At 39.9% G+C, this 19,369-nt stretch overlaps 1 protein-coding gene across 5 annotated transcripts in view; it reads right to left on the bottom strand.

The window, feature by feature from the left end:
• The window catches only part of LOC147368971 (uncharacterized), a 513,832-nt gene that overhangs the window by 35,317 nt on the left and 459,146 nt on the right, over positions 1-19,369 (bottom strand). Inside the window, exon 5 of one of the 5 annotated variants that reach the window (XM_086410564.1) lies at positions 11,950-12,060. The exons of the other annotated variants lie outside the window; for them this stretch is intronic. Coding sequence (XP_086266690.1) covers positions 12,043-12,060 — 18 coding nt within the window. The 3' untranslated portion in view covers positions 11,950-12,042. Of the gene's footprint in view, positions 1-11,949; positions 12,061-19,369 lie in introns of those variants that run through there. 5 annotated transcript variants of the gene reach the window in all.

Below are 19,369 nucleotides of genomic sequence, written 5' to 3'. Positions count from 1 at the left end.
TCCCATCTCTCTCAGAATTTTCCACAGTTTATTGTGATCCACACAGTCAAAGGCTTTGGCATAGTCAATAAAGCAGAAATAGATGTTTTTCTGGAACTCTCTTGCTGTTTCGATGATCCAGTGGATGTTGGTAATTTGATCTCTGGTTCCTCTGTCTTTTCTAAAACCAGCTTGAACATCTGGAAGTTCACAGTTCACATATTGCTGAAGCCTGGCTTGGAGAATTTTAAGCATTACTTTACTAGCGTGTGAGATGAGTGCAATTGTATGGTAGTTTGAGCATTCTTTGGCATTGCCTTTCTTTGGGATTGGAAGGAGTCAAAAGCTATGACAAATGTAGACAGCATATTAAATAGCAGAGATATTACATTGCCTACAAAGGTTCGCCTAGTCAAAGCTATAGTTTTTCCAGTAGTCATGTATGGATTTGAGAGTTGGAACATAAAGAAAGCTGAGCACTGAACAATTAATGCTTTTGAACTGTGGTGTTGGAGAAGACAGAGATCAAACCAGTCAATCCTAAAGGAAATCAGTCCTGAATATTCATTGGAAGGACTGATGCTGAAGCTGAAGCTCTGATCACTTTGGCCACCTGATGGGAAGAATTGACTCATTGGAAAAGACCCTGATGCTGGGAAAGATTACAGGCAGGAGAAGAGGATGACATAGGATGAGATGGTTGGATGTCATTATCTACTCAATGGACATGAGTTTGATCAATCTCCGGGAGTTGGTGGACAGGGAAGCCTAGTATGCTGCAGTCCATGGGGCTGCAAAGAGTCGGACACAACTGAGCCACTGAACTGAAATAGAGGAGTCAAAGTTATAGAGACAGAAAATATTAATAGAATGGTGTTTTTTGCAGGTTCTGCACAGCAGAAAGGAATGTTAAATGGGTATAAAGTTTCAGTTGGAGGAGATGAAAAAGTACTGAAGATGCATGATGGTGATTTTCTTTCCACTCAGTATTGTGCCACTCTTTGTGACCCCATGATCTGTAGCCCACTAGGCTCCTCTGTCCATGGACTTCTCCAGGCAAGAATATGGAGTGGGTAGCCATTTCCTTTTCCAGGGATCTTCCCGAGATGGGGATCAAACCTGGGTCTCCCGAATTGCAGGCAGATTTTTTATTGTCTGAGCCACCATCATGGTGATAGCTGTAAACAGTGTGGATGTACTTAATACTACTGAACTGTATACTTTAAAATGGTTGAAAAAAGTGAATGTTAGTTACATAGTCATGTCTGGCTCTTTGCAATCCCATGGACTGTAGCCCACCAGGCTCCTCTGTCCATGGAATTCTCCAGGCAAGAATGCTGGAGTGGGTTGCCATTTCCTTCTCTAGGGGATCTTCCTGACCCAGGGATTGAACCTGGGTCGCTGGCATTGCAGGCAGATTCTTTACCAACTGAGCTACTAGGGAAGCCCTTAAAAATGGTTAAGATGATACATTTTATGTTAAGTGTACTTCATCACAATTAAAAATAATTAATTGAAAAAACCCAAATTACATGGGAAAAAGTAATCTGTGATCTATGTGAAAAGATTGACAAGGATCTTATAATTGTGTCACTGTTTTAGTCTCTTAAAAATTATGCCTTGTATACTTTTTAATGTAATATTTTCATGAAAATAATGCTTTAAGCATAGCAAACTGATCTATAAATAAAAAGTGAATATGTTCTTGACCCACTTCAGCATGTACATTGTAGATATATTAAATCTATTTAATTAAGGGGGGAAGATTAGGAGAGCATTTGTTTCAGTGAACAGAGAGCATAGAGGTTTCAGAATATGAGGACAGAGTTGGTGCTTGAACTTTAATTGTGTTTGCATACATTGTGAACAAAAATGGTAAACGTACTATTGAACAAAGATTCAAGGAATAACATAGTTTATCCTGAGTTTTTCCACTGGCAAATCAGCAGGTAAGAAATTTTAACAATAAAGCTGGAGACTTCTTACATCTGTGCCCTCATGGTAAGAAAATAATACACTGTGTGTATTGCTTTAATAGGGGACCCACAGAATAAGAAGAGATGATTCATTTTCCTACCACAAAGGATCACAAATGTAACTTTTAGTGAACATGTTCAACTATTTCGTCAATTTACTGGAAAAATGATGTAATCTTTGTTTAAGCTTATTTCAAGGGTCATTGTAAATATTAGCTAATTGTCATTTTTATTTTGGCGGGGGAAATATTAAACGAAGATAAAATATTTCTATTGTTCATTTCAGTATTTTGCCTGGAATAGAGATTTCTGATGATTAATAATAATTTTTAAAAAATGTCTTCTTAAGTGAACTTTTAAATTCAGCTTTTCACAATTTTCTAATACAAGGTTAAACTCTATTATTCTTTCTTCAGGTGCTTAGATCTATAGTTTAACATATCTGAAGGTGAATTTGGCATAAAATCAACATTTTACTTTTGTCAGCTCTGCAGAGTCAATATATCATATCCCCAGAAGAGGAGGTGCTTCAAACATCAGTAAAAAAAACTGACAGAGAAGAGCTAATTCCAGAATTGTTCCAGTTGTTACTGACATGTAGCCCGGAAAGGACTGAGACTGATTGTCAGATGTCAAGTCAGTTTCCACTACTGACAAATGGAAACCTTCAAAGTTTGACTTGTAAAGAAGGGCAAACTGATCAGAACACAAAAGGTCAGGAAAAAATATTTTAAAAAAATGATTATGGCACCTTTTCAGAATTTTTTTAATCATACAAAGGAGAAAACAGATGTCTAAATAAAAACAAAAAGGATGCTTTAAGGGTAAATGAGAAACAAAGAAAGTTTCAATTAGTAAGAGTTACGTTTCAGCCTTCCTTTATCTTTTACTAAAAGAAACACAATATCCTTGCATTTGTTATGTTGCTAAAGACAGCTGGACTTCTACAGGTCATGTTCTCTGGCTCTGTGGGCATTTCCAGACAGGCATAGATTCCAACTCTTTGCTCTTGTTCCAAAGAAAGGTAAGTCTGTATCCCAATGTTATGGGTTGTCTTCTGTGTCTGATTTTGATGGCTTCTATAGATACACTCTGGAGAAGGCAATGGCAACCCACTCCAGTACTCTTGCCTGGAAAATCCCATGGACAGAGGAGCCTGGTAGGCTGCAGTCCATGGGGTCGCTAAGAGCCAGGCACAACTGAGCGACTTCACTTTCATTTTTCACTTTACTGCATTGGAGAAGGAAATGGCAACCCACTCCAGTATTCTTGCCTGGAGAATCCCAGGGACAGAGGAGCCTAGTGGGCTGCCGTCTGTGGGGTCGCACAGAGTCGGACACGACTGAAGCAACTTAGCAGCAGCAGCATAGATACACTCAGACATGTTTTTCTTTAAAAGAGGCTTTTGGGGTTCTTCAGTTACGATCTTCCTTTACCTTTCTGAACACTTCATGGTAACTGGCAATGCTGGTTACTTAGTGAAGTTCAATTTTCTCACCTTCCTTCCTAATAGAACCCTGATTTTGTTTGGGGGAAAATTGTCCTGTTGAAAAATGTTCTCATCAGACTTTATTTACACCCTTCTCACCATCACTCTCACTACTTTCCATCCAACCCCACTTTGTAGTTAGAGGTGGCCATGTGGTGGTTTGGGCCACCAATATGTAAGTGGGAGTTGCTGGGTAGAGCTTCTAGGCAGACGCTTTAGAGATGAACTTAACTCAGCTGGTGGCTGCCCTTGGCCTTCCCATTCTTGTTGGAAATGGGGTATGAAATTGGGGTGGAGTAGCCATCTTTGCACACTTTGAGGGCTCCCCCTGAGGATGTGCTGAATAGAAATGGAAAAGACCCTGGATCCCTATTAGCAGACTGGGACCACAATATCAGCTCAGGACTGCTTACTTCCAAACTTCCGGTTATATTAAAATAACGACAGTAATGATAATCACGCTGCCAAGTTGTTTAAGGTCTCTCCTTTCAGCTTCCTGTTACTTACAGACAAGCTTACTTCCTATTCATGGGAATATTTTAGAGCAGAAAATTCAAAAACAAAATACACTAGAGCCTTTAGTGAATGGTATTTCCCTAGGCTAACTTGCTTAATTATGAGGATGTTTAGTTAATATACAAATTATGAAGCTTCAAATAATTGGCTCTGATCAGCATCCTCATTATTACCATTAAAGAGATTTTTATTCAGAACTCATTTGCATGGGAAGCTTGCTCAGCTATTTACCTGGTGAATGGTTTTCCATATTGGAAGCCTCTTACCAGCTTAGAAATCACTGAGGAGTGTCTAGAGTCTTCAGAACAATTACAGCATGAGTTTTATAAATGAGTGACTTTCTTGGAGGTGCCACAGCATGTTGAAGCTGTTTTCATGAGAGTTGTTACAAATGATCTTTAACTGAGACTAGCTATTTATGAAAACTTGATATGACTTAGTATCTTTTTATATTAAAGGAATTCAAAGTTGTCACATTATTACATGGTTTGTAATAATATAATTCTTATTCGTATATACTTTCTTGAGTGGGACAGAAAATGATGGAGTTACAATGAGCAAGCTGGGAATTTCTTTTCACTCTAGGCATGCCCATGGGTGTTTTCACACTGTGAATATCATCCGTTCTATTTCTTAAAGAAGGAAAAAAAAAATGTTGAGAACTGTTTTATACTCATAGAACAACCCTCCCTCCCCCAGTGAGTACCTTTGGCAGCACCCAGGCAGCCGATGGGAGCTCTGTTCTAGTTATTCTCCATAGGCATGGGGGTGTGTGTGTGTGTATGTGGGGGGTGGTGGTGGTGGTAATAACCCTTTAGGGATGTATCATAACCTCAAGAGTGAGGTTTTATTTTTACTAGAAATGGTATCAAATTAAAAGTTGAGAAAAACGGCTATAGAGGCTTCATTTAATATCTTTCTCAGCTTATGTCCTGTTTAAAAGTTGGCAGTATTGGCCTGAATCTTGGCTGAACTGAGAAGTTTCATGAGGTTGTGTTCAGCCCAGTGACAGGGTGGGAATTGAATGATTGTCTTCCTGGCCTTTGGGAATGGCACCCCATGTCCACGGGCACCCCCTTACCCTTTTGTTTATGAGGGCAGTTTGGTTGAAGTCATTTCCATTAGCCTGTGTAAACAACCTTGGCGAGTTCTTCTGCATTGCCAGCACATTTGGGCATTCTATAAATCTGTATATATTTCCAATCTGTATTAGCTGGGATTAGTTTCAGCAGTAAACAATAGTGAGGCCTCAAACAGCAGTGGCTTAAACAATACAAAAGTTTAATTCTCTTTTCAGTTCAGTTCAGTCGCTCAGTCGTGTCCAACTTTAAGTAAAGTAAATCTGGAAGTAGTGAGTCAAGAACTGGCATAGTTCCTTCTAGTTTTCTGGTCCATTTCCTTACGAGGGTTTTTATTTTTATATTCTGTATAGCAGGACAAGGAAGACCGAAAAAAAAGGGCTCAGTCCCTGCCTTGTAAGGAAACTTCTTGTAAATATTATATAAGATTTTGATTTTGTATCACTGGCCAGAACTTCATTACGTGGTCACATCTAACTGAAAGGGTGGCTGAAGAACAGTTCTCTATCTGCATTTATAACGGCACTCAGATAAAGTCAGGATTTTGTTACTAAATAGGAGAATGATTACTGGGAAGCAATAGCTGTTGTTGCCACCGTTGCAAATAATTGAAACTAATGGTATGGCTATTTGTAAATGCACTGATTTCAACATATGGGCTGTAACCCTTGTCCCATTTAGCACCTGAAATGCTTTCTCCACTTCCAAGGGATTTATGGAAGCCAGATGGTGGCCAGTTACGAGCAATAGGGATTTAAGTTTTCTCCACTGCTTTTGTTTATCTTGATTCTGTAGATCAAAGAGCTCTAATTTATCTTTTTTTTTTTCCTCCCAGGCCCCATTCCATTTAGTGGAATTGCTTTTCAGATAGAATACACATCTTCATCCCCTGTCACCTTGGATGCCTTCTTATTTCTGAAGATTATTAGGGTGCTCTTCAAGTATAGACTCCTTTGTGGGAGTAGCTCGATTCCAGTAGCTCGATCATGACATGTTCTAAAGAGCCCTGGCTTTTAACTAGAGAAGGGGGAAAAAAAAAGCCAAGCCAGTGAAAAGTAGTAAAAAATCTGTAATATCTCCTAGCTGGAGAAAGAATACACCTTAGGGATTATTAGTAGCAATTTTTAGGCATAGGTGACCCTCTTATTTCAGAAGGAGTGGTGACATCCTCTTAGTTCTTTCTCCAAGAGCCAGAATTCTAGAGTACTTCCTTAGCCAGCGATTCACAGTGGTCCATCAATGAGAAGTCATAATAGGCTAAACAATTGGACTGTTTAATTCTATATTTCCTGACTTCTAACTGTAGATTTTGGTATTAAAATACTTTTTAGCAGTAATTCTATTTCTAGAAGGAATAGGATTTTAAGAAAAGATTAAGGTTTGAAGGAGTGATAATTCTGAGAGTCAATATGTATACCTATCAAGACACCTTTTAAAATTTTCTTTTTCTCTGATTCATTCAACCACTGAGAGAGTCATGGTTGCATAATTTATTTGCTTTTGGACATTTTTGATAAAACAGCACATTTTTTCATTAGAATGGGACTTTAAGAGATTTTGCTATCTTAAAAGATTAGTAGCCTTTGTATTTTGTTGTTAAATCCATGAGATTGAGGGCACCATGTTGCCACAAGAGTAGACATGTTTAAACAACTGCTCAACAATTTCTATACGGTTCTCTTTAATTCAATTCAATGCAGTTCACTGCAATAAATCAATGAAATTCAATTTAGTTAAATACTTATCAATTCTATGGAGGGGGTAAAAAAGTATCATTTTGTTTAGGACATACATGTATATGCACCAAGAGAAAATATATGAGGCAGGGTACATCTCAGTGGGTACATCTCAATGTCCTGTCCTGTCTCATATTTTTTCTCTTGGTGCATATACATGTATGCCTTAAATAAAATAGTATCTTTTTACCCCCTCCATAGAATTGATAAGTATTTAAGGCTGGGCTTTCCTGGTGGCTCGGATGGTCAAGAATCTGCCTGCAAAGCAGGAGACTTGGGTTTGATCTCTGGGTTGAGAAGATCCCCTGGAGAAAAGAATGGCTACCCACTCCAGTATTCTTGCCTAGACAGTTCCACAGACAGAGGAGCCTGGTGGGCTACAGTCCATGGGGTTACAAAGAGTTGGACATAGCTGAGTGACTAACACTTTCACATACACGTCTCAATGCCAGAGTGTTTGTAATAGGACATCATTGTATCTGTATCATAGTATTTATTTTCAGTTGCATTTGTGGAAAGGAGTCCCCGAAAGACCATCAAAAGATTGCACCTGATGGCATACCTACGTATATCATATTCCTTTGCAAAGGTGAAAATCTGAGTATAGAGTTATTTACAGAGAAAGAAGTCAGTACACGATCAAAATCTTATTTATACATGCAGAATATCATATATAAATTAACATTAATGGTAGTTGTCAATAGGTTAGGAGATTTTAGTGCTTTTATTTTCTCTCTTACACTTTTCTGTACTGTTGGAATTATTTATAATAAAGTTGCATTATTTATCTATTATGAAAGTATAAATGCAACAGATGACATTTTCCATCATTGTTAAAGAAATCTGGAAAAAAAAAAGAAATCTGGGTATTAAATTAATGATGTCTTAGAAGGTCACAACGGTCACTTACTATTTAGCTTTGTTCATCCTCTTTTTTCATTATTCTACCCACTTTTCTAAAACAATTGAGAAAAGAAGAACTACTAAAATAGGTGTAATATGATGAGATGGTGGCATAGGAGGCTCTTGAACGTGCCTGCTCCCATGGACGCAGGTAATCTACAGCTACATACAGAACATTCTCTCTGAAAAAGATCTGAAACTGGATAAACAGAGTCTCCACAACAAAGGGTAAGAGGACAGCAATGAGATGGGCAGGAGAATCAGAGATATGGCCACATCAAGGGTAAAAATGACATCTTAGCCACAGCAGTCCATAGTTGGGAACAACCAGCAAGATATGGTTAATTTCCCTAAGGAGCAAGGGATTTGAGCTCTATATCAGGCAACCCAACTCATAGATCTTGTACAAGAGAGATGAGTCCCTCCAATACCTGGCTTTGAAAGTCATTGGGAAACAGACACAAGAAAACTACAGGCCCACCGGGAACCAAAAACCCACTCTTAAAGGGCTCATGTGTAAACTCATTTGACCTGAAAAACAGCACAAAAACATCATATTGAAAGTGCATGGGTCATAGGTGAAGGGGATCTACTTACTAATACTGAAACATCTGCTAGAGAGGCAGAAACCTCTCTAGCAGGGATGCTCCTGGACACCGAGACACTGGAGGAAGTCATTTTTCGTGATTGCAGGCTACCTTGCTAATACCAGCACTGGTGGGCAACATTTTGGAAATCTCCATCTACCTTGTTAGCACCAGCTGGTGAGGCTTGCTGAGAACCCTGTGCACCCCTGCACCTCGGCCCGGCCTCACAATATGTTGGGTGATGACTCTACCCACTAGTGCCTGGCAGCCACTCGAGCCAGGTCTCACAGCTATTCTGGGGGCCAGCCCTGTCCATCAGTCTCCAGGAGTCACCACCCCCTCACCACAGAGCTCACAGGTGGCACTCGTAGTAAAGGATGTGCCTGCCAGTGCAGGAGATGCAAGAGATGTGGGTTCGATCTCTGGGTCGGGAAGATCCCCTGGAGGATGGCACAGCAACCCACTCCAGAATTCTTGCCTGGAGAATCCCATGGAGAGAGGAGCCTGGTGGGCTATTTAGTCCATAGGGTTGCAGAGTCGGACACGACTGAAGCGACTTAGAATGCATGCACAGGTATGGAAGAGACAGCTATGAACGTTGTTGGGGGAGAATCCTGATCCGAGGAATCTAGAAGTGATTTGCATTCATATTTCTCCATAAACATGTTTAAGTTTCTGCTATGGAAAAATTTCAGAAAGAAACCAATGTTCAGGCCCCTGATCTTAGCTTTATATTAGAAAAAAATGGCAAATGAGTGTTAAAACATTTGAGATTAACATGTACAGTTTTTGGTTTAACTGATATTCTCAATAATACTGGTTCAACAAACAGTGCATCCAGAGAAACATGTGTTAAGTAAAAGGATTATAATTCATTTGTGACATGTTTTTGTTTGTTTGTTTGTTTTTTTAATCACAAAGATTTTTTTGACATTTTAAGCTTAACAAGTGCCTAACAGCAAAAACTGTGAAGGTGTTGATGCGGACTTTGCTGATTCATGCTAAAACAACTTCTCTTCTTACAGCTTTCTCTCACTGAATTTTGTGGAGGTAGGTGTTTTTTCATTTGATCTTCTCAAGAAAATGGAGAGTAAAAAACAATCATGAAACTTAATGAGAACATGATTCTTTGGGTGTCTTGCAGAGCAATGAAAGTCAATTTCTTGCTTCTGAGTGCCTACCCTTCCTCTGTATATCTGGGCTTTTTGCACAGTAGGAACTCTTTTCCTAATGATGTCTTCACTCTTTTGTTCAACTACTTGCTTCAGTTTTCTGAGGTGGAGGCTTCTGTGGTTCTAGACAAATCCTAATGCCACATTGCTGTCAGCTGCTCAGCACATCCAGCTCTCTTCTGTCTCAAGAGTTCCCAAATGCTCTTCCCTCTGCTGTTCCCTATGGCTTTTCCTCATAGTGTGTGCCCAGTTAGCTCCCTGTTTTCATGAATGTGCACATTAGTGGGAAAAAACTGTAAGCACCTACGCCATAGGACTGCAGGGAGGGGAGAGGGACTGGAAATTATTTTTAATCATCAATGGCCAGTGGCTTAATCAATCATATCTATATAATGAAGCCTCTCCCCGCCAAAAATTCAGGGAGCTTCCATGTTGCTGAACATGTGGTGAAGCTGGCTAACTCAGAGAGGATGAAAATGCTGCACCGTTTTCTCATACACTGCACTATGAGTCTCTTCCTTTTGAGTTATCTCTTTTTATATAAAATTCATAATCTAGAAAGTAAAGTGTTTCTTTGAGTTCTGTGAGCTGCTCTAGAGAATTAATCAATCCCAAGGAGGGTGTGGCTGGAATCTCTGATCTATAACCAGTTGGTCAGAAGCACAGGTGAAAACCTGGACTTGTGACTGGCAACTGAATTGGGGGGAGGGCGCAGGCTTCTAGGACTGAGCCCTTAACCTGTGGGATCTATTAAGTATCTCCAGGCAGACAGCGTCCAAACTGTGTTGAATTGTAGGATACCCAGCTGGTGTCTGAGAACTGCCTGATGTGGGGCAAAACCTGTACATCAGAACTGGAGACCAGAATGGTTAGCTGTTAACATCGATACCAGGGAAGATTTCATTTCTGTAATTTCTTCCCTGATAAGGACAAAATAAAAGGTCTCTTATAGTGCTACTTCCCATCATTGCCTCAAAATGTCCCGTTTCTCGTATGAATTTTTTATGTGGGCTAGCTAAAAAATAGGAGAAATGAAACTAAGAACATCTAAAACTGATTCCTGATCGGTCTCCTCAGGTGTCACTGCTGAGCCTCTGTGGGTTGCTAACCACCATGGCTGGTCCATCAGCTGCTTCCCTGAGGGGAGTCCAAGTCTTAGTGCTGATTGGCTTAGTCCCAGTCGGTGATGTGTATGGTAGCAATTCACATCATGCTGTGCTATCCAAAACTTTTTGAAGGTGCACTTTCTATAACAACTCAGTCAGAAAGTCCAGCAACCCTGTGCTTGTCTCAGACCTCTCATGCTCAAGTCTGATCATGCAGAGAAGGATGCACTCATAGAGCAAACAATTCTGATGGTTACTGGCTCCACCTCTTTGTTTGAAAGGGAGTTTGGTATACTGGCTAATAAAGAATAGCAAAGTAAAAATAAAAAGCATTACTGCTCACACCTACTACAGGCACCAATCCTGGATATTTATCAGAACTGTAAGTAAAGGGCAATGCCAGTCAATTTCAGATTCAGGTCCCTCTCTGTCATTCTTAGTCCTGAAAAATTTCCAGAGGCTTTAACAAAATAGTAACCTTAATGAATTTCAGGAATATGACTTTGTGTGGCTTTTCCTTTCACAGTCTGAAAGGCTCAACAATGGGCTTCTAAACAAACATCTCAGTAATGGTATAAACTCTGTGGTTTGACTAAAAATTGATGACACTATGCTTTTAAAGTTAAACATGGGGAATTCTCTGGCACTTCAGTGGTTAGGACTCGGAGATCTCACTGTCAGATCCCCAAGTTTGATCCCTGGCCTAGTAACTAAGATCCTGCAAGATGCGTGACATGGTCAAAAAATAAAAAATAAAGGTACCCATGAAACCAGTCACATCTAATATATGACCATGCTTAGTGTGAGTGTGATGGTTATACTGGTGAAGGTAATGATGAATCCTTTAGCTTTGCTAGGTAGGAGTCAAATTGTTAACTGGAGTTAGAAGAAATTTCAGAATTTTGAAGACAAAAAATGGAGGAAATGGAAGACTCACTGGAAATTTTTAAAAGAAACAGAATTTGCTGCCTTCCAGTTAATGATTTGAATCTTGCCCAGCATCCCTGAGGTCATCAGCATCCTCTTCATCAATGTCATTATCATTGAATTTCTCTCAAGCTCACACTGCAAATGGCTGTACAGTAGGTGCTTTGGTGCCTTCTACTGCTCTACATCTTGGCTTATTTAGAGCTTGTTAACGGTGTCATCTCGTTTTTAATTGGTCAGCTGTCAAAAACCTGGAGAATACGGAATCATCTCCCTGAGCAAAAATTGGTGCTTCTCCGCTTCAAACTTGAGTTTACTGTGAGAATAAAACAGAGGCACGTCCTGCCGGGAAGTGGTGTGGCTGGGACAAGTCAAAGGCCTCCTCAACCCACTTTCGGCTCTTCGTCTCATCAGGGTGATTTGCCTGTCACTGTCCATATGGTGCCCGAGGCGAAGGGTTAGTGCTGCTGGTGGTGACATGCCCGACAGCAGCGGCTGCAGCAATTACCTGGGAGTCACATTAGAGTTGCAGTTTGCTTGGATGGATGGATGGGAGAGACTGCAGGTCAACATCAAGTTTTCCGGTCAGACTTGTCAAACACAGGAATAAAATATGTCATTTAAATACAAGCTTTAATAATCTTATATCTATACACCCCTGAATATGTCCTTCTGTTACTGTTTCTGAAATTTTTACTGTATAGAACTCCTTCATGAGATTATGTTTCACATGAACCTCACTTTCCTCTAGGTGAAGCAGGTTTTCCTCAAACACTATCAGTGATAGGGAGGCAGAAGGAAATAATGATAAAAGGAATATAGTAAAGGGATTTAAGGATAAATTTTTAAAAAATGAACTCAATTAGTAAAAGTAAAAACAGGGAGAAGAGAAAAATGGAAAGGCGTACTGAAAGCAGTAACATGTAACAAAAATAAAAGGAAGAATTGAGAATGATAGAAGCAAAACCTGAAGATCTTAAAATATCACCAAAAGGAAAAAGGAGCAATTAAATGATCCCAAGAGGCAATTACATGCACTGTATTATACCATCAGTTCAGTTCAGTTCAGTCGCTCAGTCGTGTCTGACTCTTTGCGACCCCATGAATTGCAGCACGCCAGGCCTCCCTGTCCATCACCAACTCCCGGAGTTCACTCAGACTCACATCCATCGAGTCAGTGATGCCATCCAGTATCTCATCCTCTGTTGTCCCCTTCTCCTCCTGCCCCCAATCCCTCCCAGCATCAGAGTCTTTTCCAATGAATCAACTCTTCACATGAGGTGGCCAAAGTACTGGAGTTTCAGCTTTAGCATCATTCCTTCCAAAGAACACTCAGGACTGATCTCCTTTAGGATGCACTTGTTGGATCTCCTTGCAGTCCAAGGGTATTATACCATATGATCTAGCAATTCCACTCCTTCATATGTGCCCAAGAGAACTGAAAACATGATGTGTCCAAGAAAACATGTCTACACAAATACCTGTAGACAGTGTTTATCCCTAACTGGAAATAATTCAAATGTCCATTAGCTGATGAATGCATAAACAAACATGGTGTATGCATACAATGGAATACTACTTAATGATAAAATGGGATGAAGTAATGATATATACAACAATAGGCATGAATCTTGAAAACATTATGGTAAGTGAAAAAAGCTAGCCACATATTGTATTTGTTGTATTTTGAACATGTATTTACGTGAAATCCAGAATAGGCAAATCAATAGAGACAGAAAGCAGATTGGAAGAATTAGGACTAGAGGGAGAAGAGAAAGGGAGAAGACTGTTAATGGTGTTTTGGGGGCTGTAAAAATACTCCAAAATTGGACAGTGGTGTTGATTTTACAACTCTGCAAAAATACTTATAATCTTTAATTTTACACTTGGAAATATTAAATGTTATGATATGTAAAGTATACCTCCATAAAGCTGCTATTAAAAAAAAAAAAACTTCCTGTATTATTTCTCTTCAATTCTCTAGGATCTTCTTTGGGATGGGTTGTAGCAGTATGTCTACAGCATAGATGGTGGGGAAGGAAAGAGGAAACAAGAAGGAAAGGGGTTTAGAAGGACAAAAAGAGACATTGGAAGGAGGTGGATATAGAAGAGGAAGGAACGGAAGAGATTTTCGGTCAGGCTTGTTAAACAGCAAGAACAGAAATGTACTCTAGTCAACTTGACGAAAGGCTCCACGGGTAAAGAAACACACAGAGAGACCTTAAACAGCAATGAAGTGGTGCTGGAGATGGACGGCGGTAAAGGCAACATGAGATTGTAAATGTACTCAACGTCACCGGATTGTACAAATGCTAAGACTGGCCCGTTTGTGTTATGTGTATTTTATCACATACATATACACACACAAATCCAGGAAGAAGAACAATAAGCACTATATACTTGGCATGAGAGCTTCTTGGTGAAAATAATTTTGGTTTTCATGAAATCATTGGAAAGTAGTAGTCTCCACTAGATCTTACAGAGGAGTTGCTACAGCAATCAGAGAGACGGTGCCCCATCCCCACCAGTATTTACTCTGCTGCGTATGAAGGTGGGTGTAAAGCTACATAGAGACCTTTTTATGCATATACAGTAACGCTCTTCAGTCTGGTTAAAACAGCAGGCCCTACATGGCATCTTGGTAATTACATCACTGTTAAAATATCTCAACTGTTGTATATTGTAACAAGCTTCCTTTAGGAAAAAGTATATTGCTTGTTCCCTTTTTTCTTATTTTTTTTTTCTTGGTTTCCCACTGAATAAGGTTTGGTTGCCTTACATGAAATTATTCAAGTTACAAACTTTAAGTTATTAAAACAAGGAGCCATGAGTATCAGGCAGAAAGTAGGGATTTCTGCCCCTCTCCCACATTTTCTGCCATTACTGTCCTTTGAAAAATGAGGTTTTATAAACATGAAATGTAACTCTTTTACACTTCTTTTTAAAGATATGGGTTCTAACTTGTAACTAAAGAGGCTGTTTATGGTTAAGAAGCAGTAGTAGCTTAGACGTTTTAAATGGTGGAAGGGGAGAGGCTAAACCTTTTCTGTACAAGGCTTGTCCACTATCCTTCCCGAAAGTGCTGCCCCACAGGTGCTTTTATAGTTGAGAACAGGAACGTGTACCCCCTTTGAGGATTGTCCAATCAGCAAAAACCTAATGCTTCTGCTAGCAAAAGAGCTCAAACACTTAAAATCTGCTTTTCATTTTAATGGTGGTTATTTTTATTTGTGCATGCATTTTTATTTTGCTGCTTTGTTCTTATGTGAAATGAAGTTTTAGTAATCCAACACCTTTTTATCTTTCGCTTTCTTTCTCTCTGGCTCACTCCTCCTGCTTCTCTTTTCTTTCCATCATGCCTGCAGCCAGATAACACTTTCCTGCTGAGACATTTTTAAAGTCACTGCACAGCTCTAGCAAATGAGGGCTGTCATAGTTTTTGGATGAGAAAATCTACTGCAGTTCACGCAGATCTAGGAGTTGATAGTGGTTAATTGACAGCCAGAAGGACTTGGTCTCCTGGCAGAGTTAGAGGGAGGGTGAGCCCTGTGGGTTTCATTTGGGCAGAGATAAAACAGGTTTTTATTCAGTACTCATGGAGAGAGCATAATTAACCTTTTAGAAGTTTAAGGATGATCAAATTGTTATTCATTTTGCAAACGAGAAGAGAGAGTTCCCCTTCCTGCCAGCAAAATGCCAGTGCAGATTTCAAGGTCACTGGATGATCTCTTTGAGGGAAAAGAAAGCAGTAAACACTCACACACACACACACACACAGCCACTCCTAAACCCATGGATTGAGAAATGTCACCATGAAAACATTCAGGAATGAAAAGGAACAAATGTTCTTTTCTATCAAGCTCCACAATAAAAATTGAAGCTAATGTTTGTCTCACATTCACATGGGCCTGTTGGATTTTAATGGCACTACCCCTGTCAGAGAAAACAGATATATGACTCCAGCTGGTAACTCCTAAGCTCTGGTATGTTCTGATGTTTTTAGAGGATGGGGGAAGGGCTTTTTGAGGTCTAAGCATGTTTTAAAGATGGCATGCATAACATTGCTATCATCTGAGAATGCTTGTTGTGTAAATATTAAACTCAAAAAATTTAAAAAGGATTCAAAAAATTCTAAAAAGGACTTAGCCAAGTCCATGCATGAAAAAGAGTGGTTTTCACTAGGTGTCCTTAGAGTTGATGATGTTTTATGGGAATGACCTTACTTTACAGCCATGTGCTTTGCCATATCGCAAACAACACTTCATTCACTGTTGCCTAGGAGACTGTTATGGCTCTTCTCCTAAAAACAACAACAACAGACTTTATATTGTGTGATAATTTCAAATACACAGAAAAGCTGCAATAATAGTTCAAAGAACAAGAGTACAAAGTATACCCTTCATCCAGATTCAGGAGTTTCTCTCTGATAAAACATTTTGATCTCATTTACTTTAATATTCTCTCTCCATATATATATCTTCAGATAGATAGATATTAACTTTATATAGATAAAGATATATATATATTTGCTGCAAAATGAATATGGGTTAAAATGACACATAATACATACATATATATATAATGATTATATGATTTTTCTGAACCTTTTGAGAGTAATTTGCAGACACATGTCTCTTTATTCCTAAATAGTTCAGTGTGTATTTCCTAAGAGGGATATTCACTCACATAACAATGGTACAATGATCAAAAGAGGAAGTTAAACACTGATCAGATCAGATCAGATCAGATCAGTAGCTCAGTCGTGTCCAACTCTTTGCGACCCCATGAATCGCAGCACGCCAGGCCTCCCTGTCCATCACCAACTCCCGGAGTTCACTCAGACTCACGTCCATAGAGTCAGTGATGCCATCCAGCCATCTCATCCTCTGTCGTCCCCTTCTCCTCTTGCCCCCAATCCCTCCCAGCATCAGAGTCTTTTCCAATGAGTCAACTCTTCGCATGAGGTGGCCAAAGTACTGGAGTTTCAGCTTTAGCATCATTCCTTCCAAAGAAATCCCAGGGCTGATCTCCTTCAGAATGGACTGGTTGGATCTCCTTGCAGTCCAAGGGACTCTTAAGAGTCTTCTCCAACACCACAGTTCAAAAGCATCAATTCTTCGGCACTCAGCCTTCTTCACAGTCCAACTCTCACATCCATACATGACCACAAGAAAAACCATAGCCTTGACTAGATGAACCTTTGTTGGCAAAGTAATGTCTCTGCTTTTGAATATGCTATCTAGGTTGGTCATAACTTTCCTTCCAAGGAGTAAGCGTCTTTTAATTTCATGGCTGCAGTCACCATCTGTAGTGATTTTGGAGCCCAGAAAAATAAAGTCTGATACTGTTTCCACTGTTCCCCATCTATTTCCCATGAAGTGATGGGACCGGATGCCATGATCTTCGTTTTCTGAATGTTGAGCTTTAAGCCAACTTTTTCACTCTCCACTTTCAGTTTCATCAAGAGGCTTTTGAGTTCCTCTTCACTTTCTGCCATAAGAGTGGTGTCATCTGAATATCTGAGGTTATTGAGATTTCTCCCAGCAATCTTGATTCCAGTTTGTGTTTCTTCCAGTCCAGCATTTCTCATGATGTACTCTGCATATAAGTTAAATAAACAGGGTGACAATATACAGCCTTGACGAACTCCTTTTCCTATTTGGAACCAGTCTGTTGTTCCATGTCCAGTTCTAACTGTTGCTTCCTGACCTGCATACAAATTTCTCAAGAGGCAGATCAGGTGGTCTGGTATTCCCATCTCTTGAAGAATTTTCCACAGTTTATTGTGATCCACACAGTCAAAGCCTTTGGCCTAGTCAATAAAGCAGAAATAGATGCTTTTCTGGAACTCTCTTGCTTTTTCTATGATCCAGCGGATGTTGGCAGTTTGATCTCTGGTTCCTCTGCCTTTTCTAAAACCAGCTTGAACATCAGGAAGTTCACGGTTCACATATTGCTGAAGCCTGGCTTGGAGAATTTTTAGCATTACTTTACTAGAGTGTGAGATGAGTGCAATTGTGCGGTAGTTTGAGCATTCTTTGGCATTGCCTTTCTTTGGGATTGGAATGAAAAGTGACCTTTTCCAGCCCTGTGGGCACTGCTGAGTTTTCCAAAGTTGCTGGCATATTGAGTGCAGCACTTTCACAGCATCATCTTTCAGGATTTAGAATAGCTCAACTGGAATTCCATCACCTCCACTAGCTTTGTTCGTAGTGATGCTTTCTAAGGCCCACTTGACTTCACAGTCCAGGATATCTGGCTCTAGGTCTAATCTACAGATCTTTACTCAAATATTGCCAGTGGTTCTAAAGATGTCCTTTAGAGTAATTTTGTCTCTGGTTCAGAATCCAATGTAGGATCTTGCATTTCATTTAGCTTTTATGACTCTTATTCTGCCCTATTCTGGAATGTGTCCTTAACTTTTCTTCATCTGTATGCTGTTGTTTTGAAGAGTATAGTTCATTTATTTTGTTGAATGTCACTCAGTTTGATTTGATGCTCCATTACAGATTCAGGATGTCTATCTATCCATCTGTCTTTGGCGGAGGTGAGGGGCTGGTGGTGGTGGCAGGAAATACAGGCAAATGATAAGCGGTGCTGTGCCCTTGTGTACTTTTCAATGATGCTGCTAATCCCACTGTTGCTGATGCTAAGTTGGATACGTGTGGCACCCACCAGAGTTCTCCACTGTTACACTGCTATTTTTCCTTTTACAATTTTTTAGCGAATTTTGGGGAGAGTCTCCCTTTCTTTGTTGGCTTTGCCCTAAGATAGACACAGTTGAATGGCAAGCTGCTAGAAGCTATTCTCACGTATTTTAAAAGGAAGCTAGATAAGATTTCTTAAATGGTTTAAACATATTTGGATTTTTTTTTTTCCTTACTCTGTGGTATATAGTCTTGCATATAATCAAGCAGTGCCCTTCCCTTCTACCAACTTAACTCAAGGCTATTATTTGTTGACCAAATAATCTAGGAACTCCCTGCCCACCATTTCTGTGAGGGAAGGGTGACAGGGATGTAAAGAACTGTTACCTTCATGGGGAAGAGGCATGAGAGAAGGACGCGGAGAGCACACACACTCTGAAAGCACAATAATGACAGTTCACACAGCCTCCTCAATGAATCGCATGTGCACGGACCCTCTTTGGCCCTTTGAACATGCACGGGCCCTAAGGCATTTGTTTCCCCCTCACAGTTATTCCAATTTCCTGTCTTTGTTCACCATTTCAGTGGGAACAGCAGCATCTTCCTGCAGGAAATACACTCAACTAAGCTGACACAAAGTTTTTATCAGTTTCCTCAAATTGTCTTAGTCATATTCATTGTGGAGAGCATTTCAGAAAGTAAATATTATTATGCAGATGTTGAAAGAAGAAAAAGTAAAGCCAAAAGAGGACACGCTTGGATACATGATTGACATGGTCTGTAGCTCAGACCCAGGGGTAAGGAGGAACAGCTTGTCCTGGAGTGGAGAGCCAAGAGAAGTTTCTCCAGCAGGTCCTTACAAAGAAGACGCTTTGTAGCGTGTAGTGAAGTAAATAATGTCCTTGACAACATCCTTACAGGAAAGCAGCAAATGAGCTACAGGGCTGTTTCTCATAAGGCCTCTCAACGTGGCTGACTGCCTTATGCCGAGCACAGGGGATAAAAAGAGATCAGTCAGCTGGTGACAATGCTCTCGGTGGCCTGGTTTATTCCAAGGTTAACTTGTAGAGTATCTAAAGCAGTATTTCCAAATGTCCTCTTTTTATCTCTCTCAGCCATATCCTCAGATCTGTCAGATGGGAATTATAAAGTTTCCTCACTGATTGCAGTCAAGGTTGAATGAGGTAAACTGATGGGATCGACGCACTGCAGAGCCAGTAATAGTGTAAGAAGAAGTGAACAAATGGAAATT

This window comes from Bos grunniens, chromosome 7 (genome assembly GCF_055505025.1).
Source record: "Bos grunniens cultivar Pamir isolate PY7600 chromosome 7, Bosgru_T2T1.0, whole genome shotgun sequence".
Lineage (NCBI taxonomy): Eukaryota > Metazoa > Chordata > Mammalia > Artiodactyla > Bovidae > Bos > Bos grunniens.
This window is presented reverse-complemented; position numbering and strand designations above follow the sequence as displayed.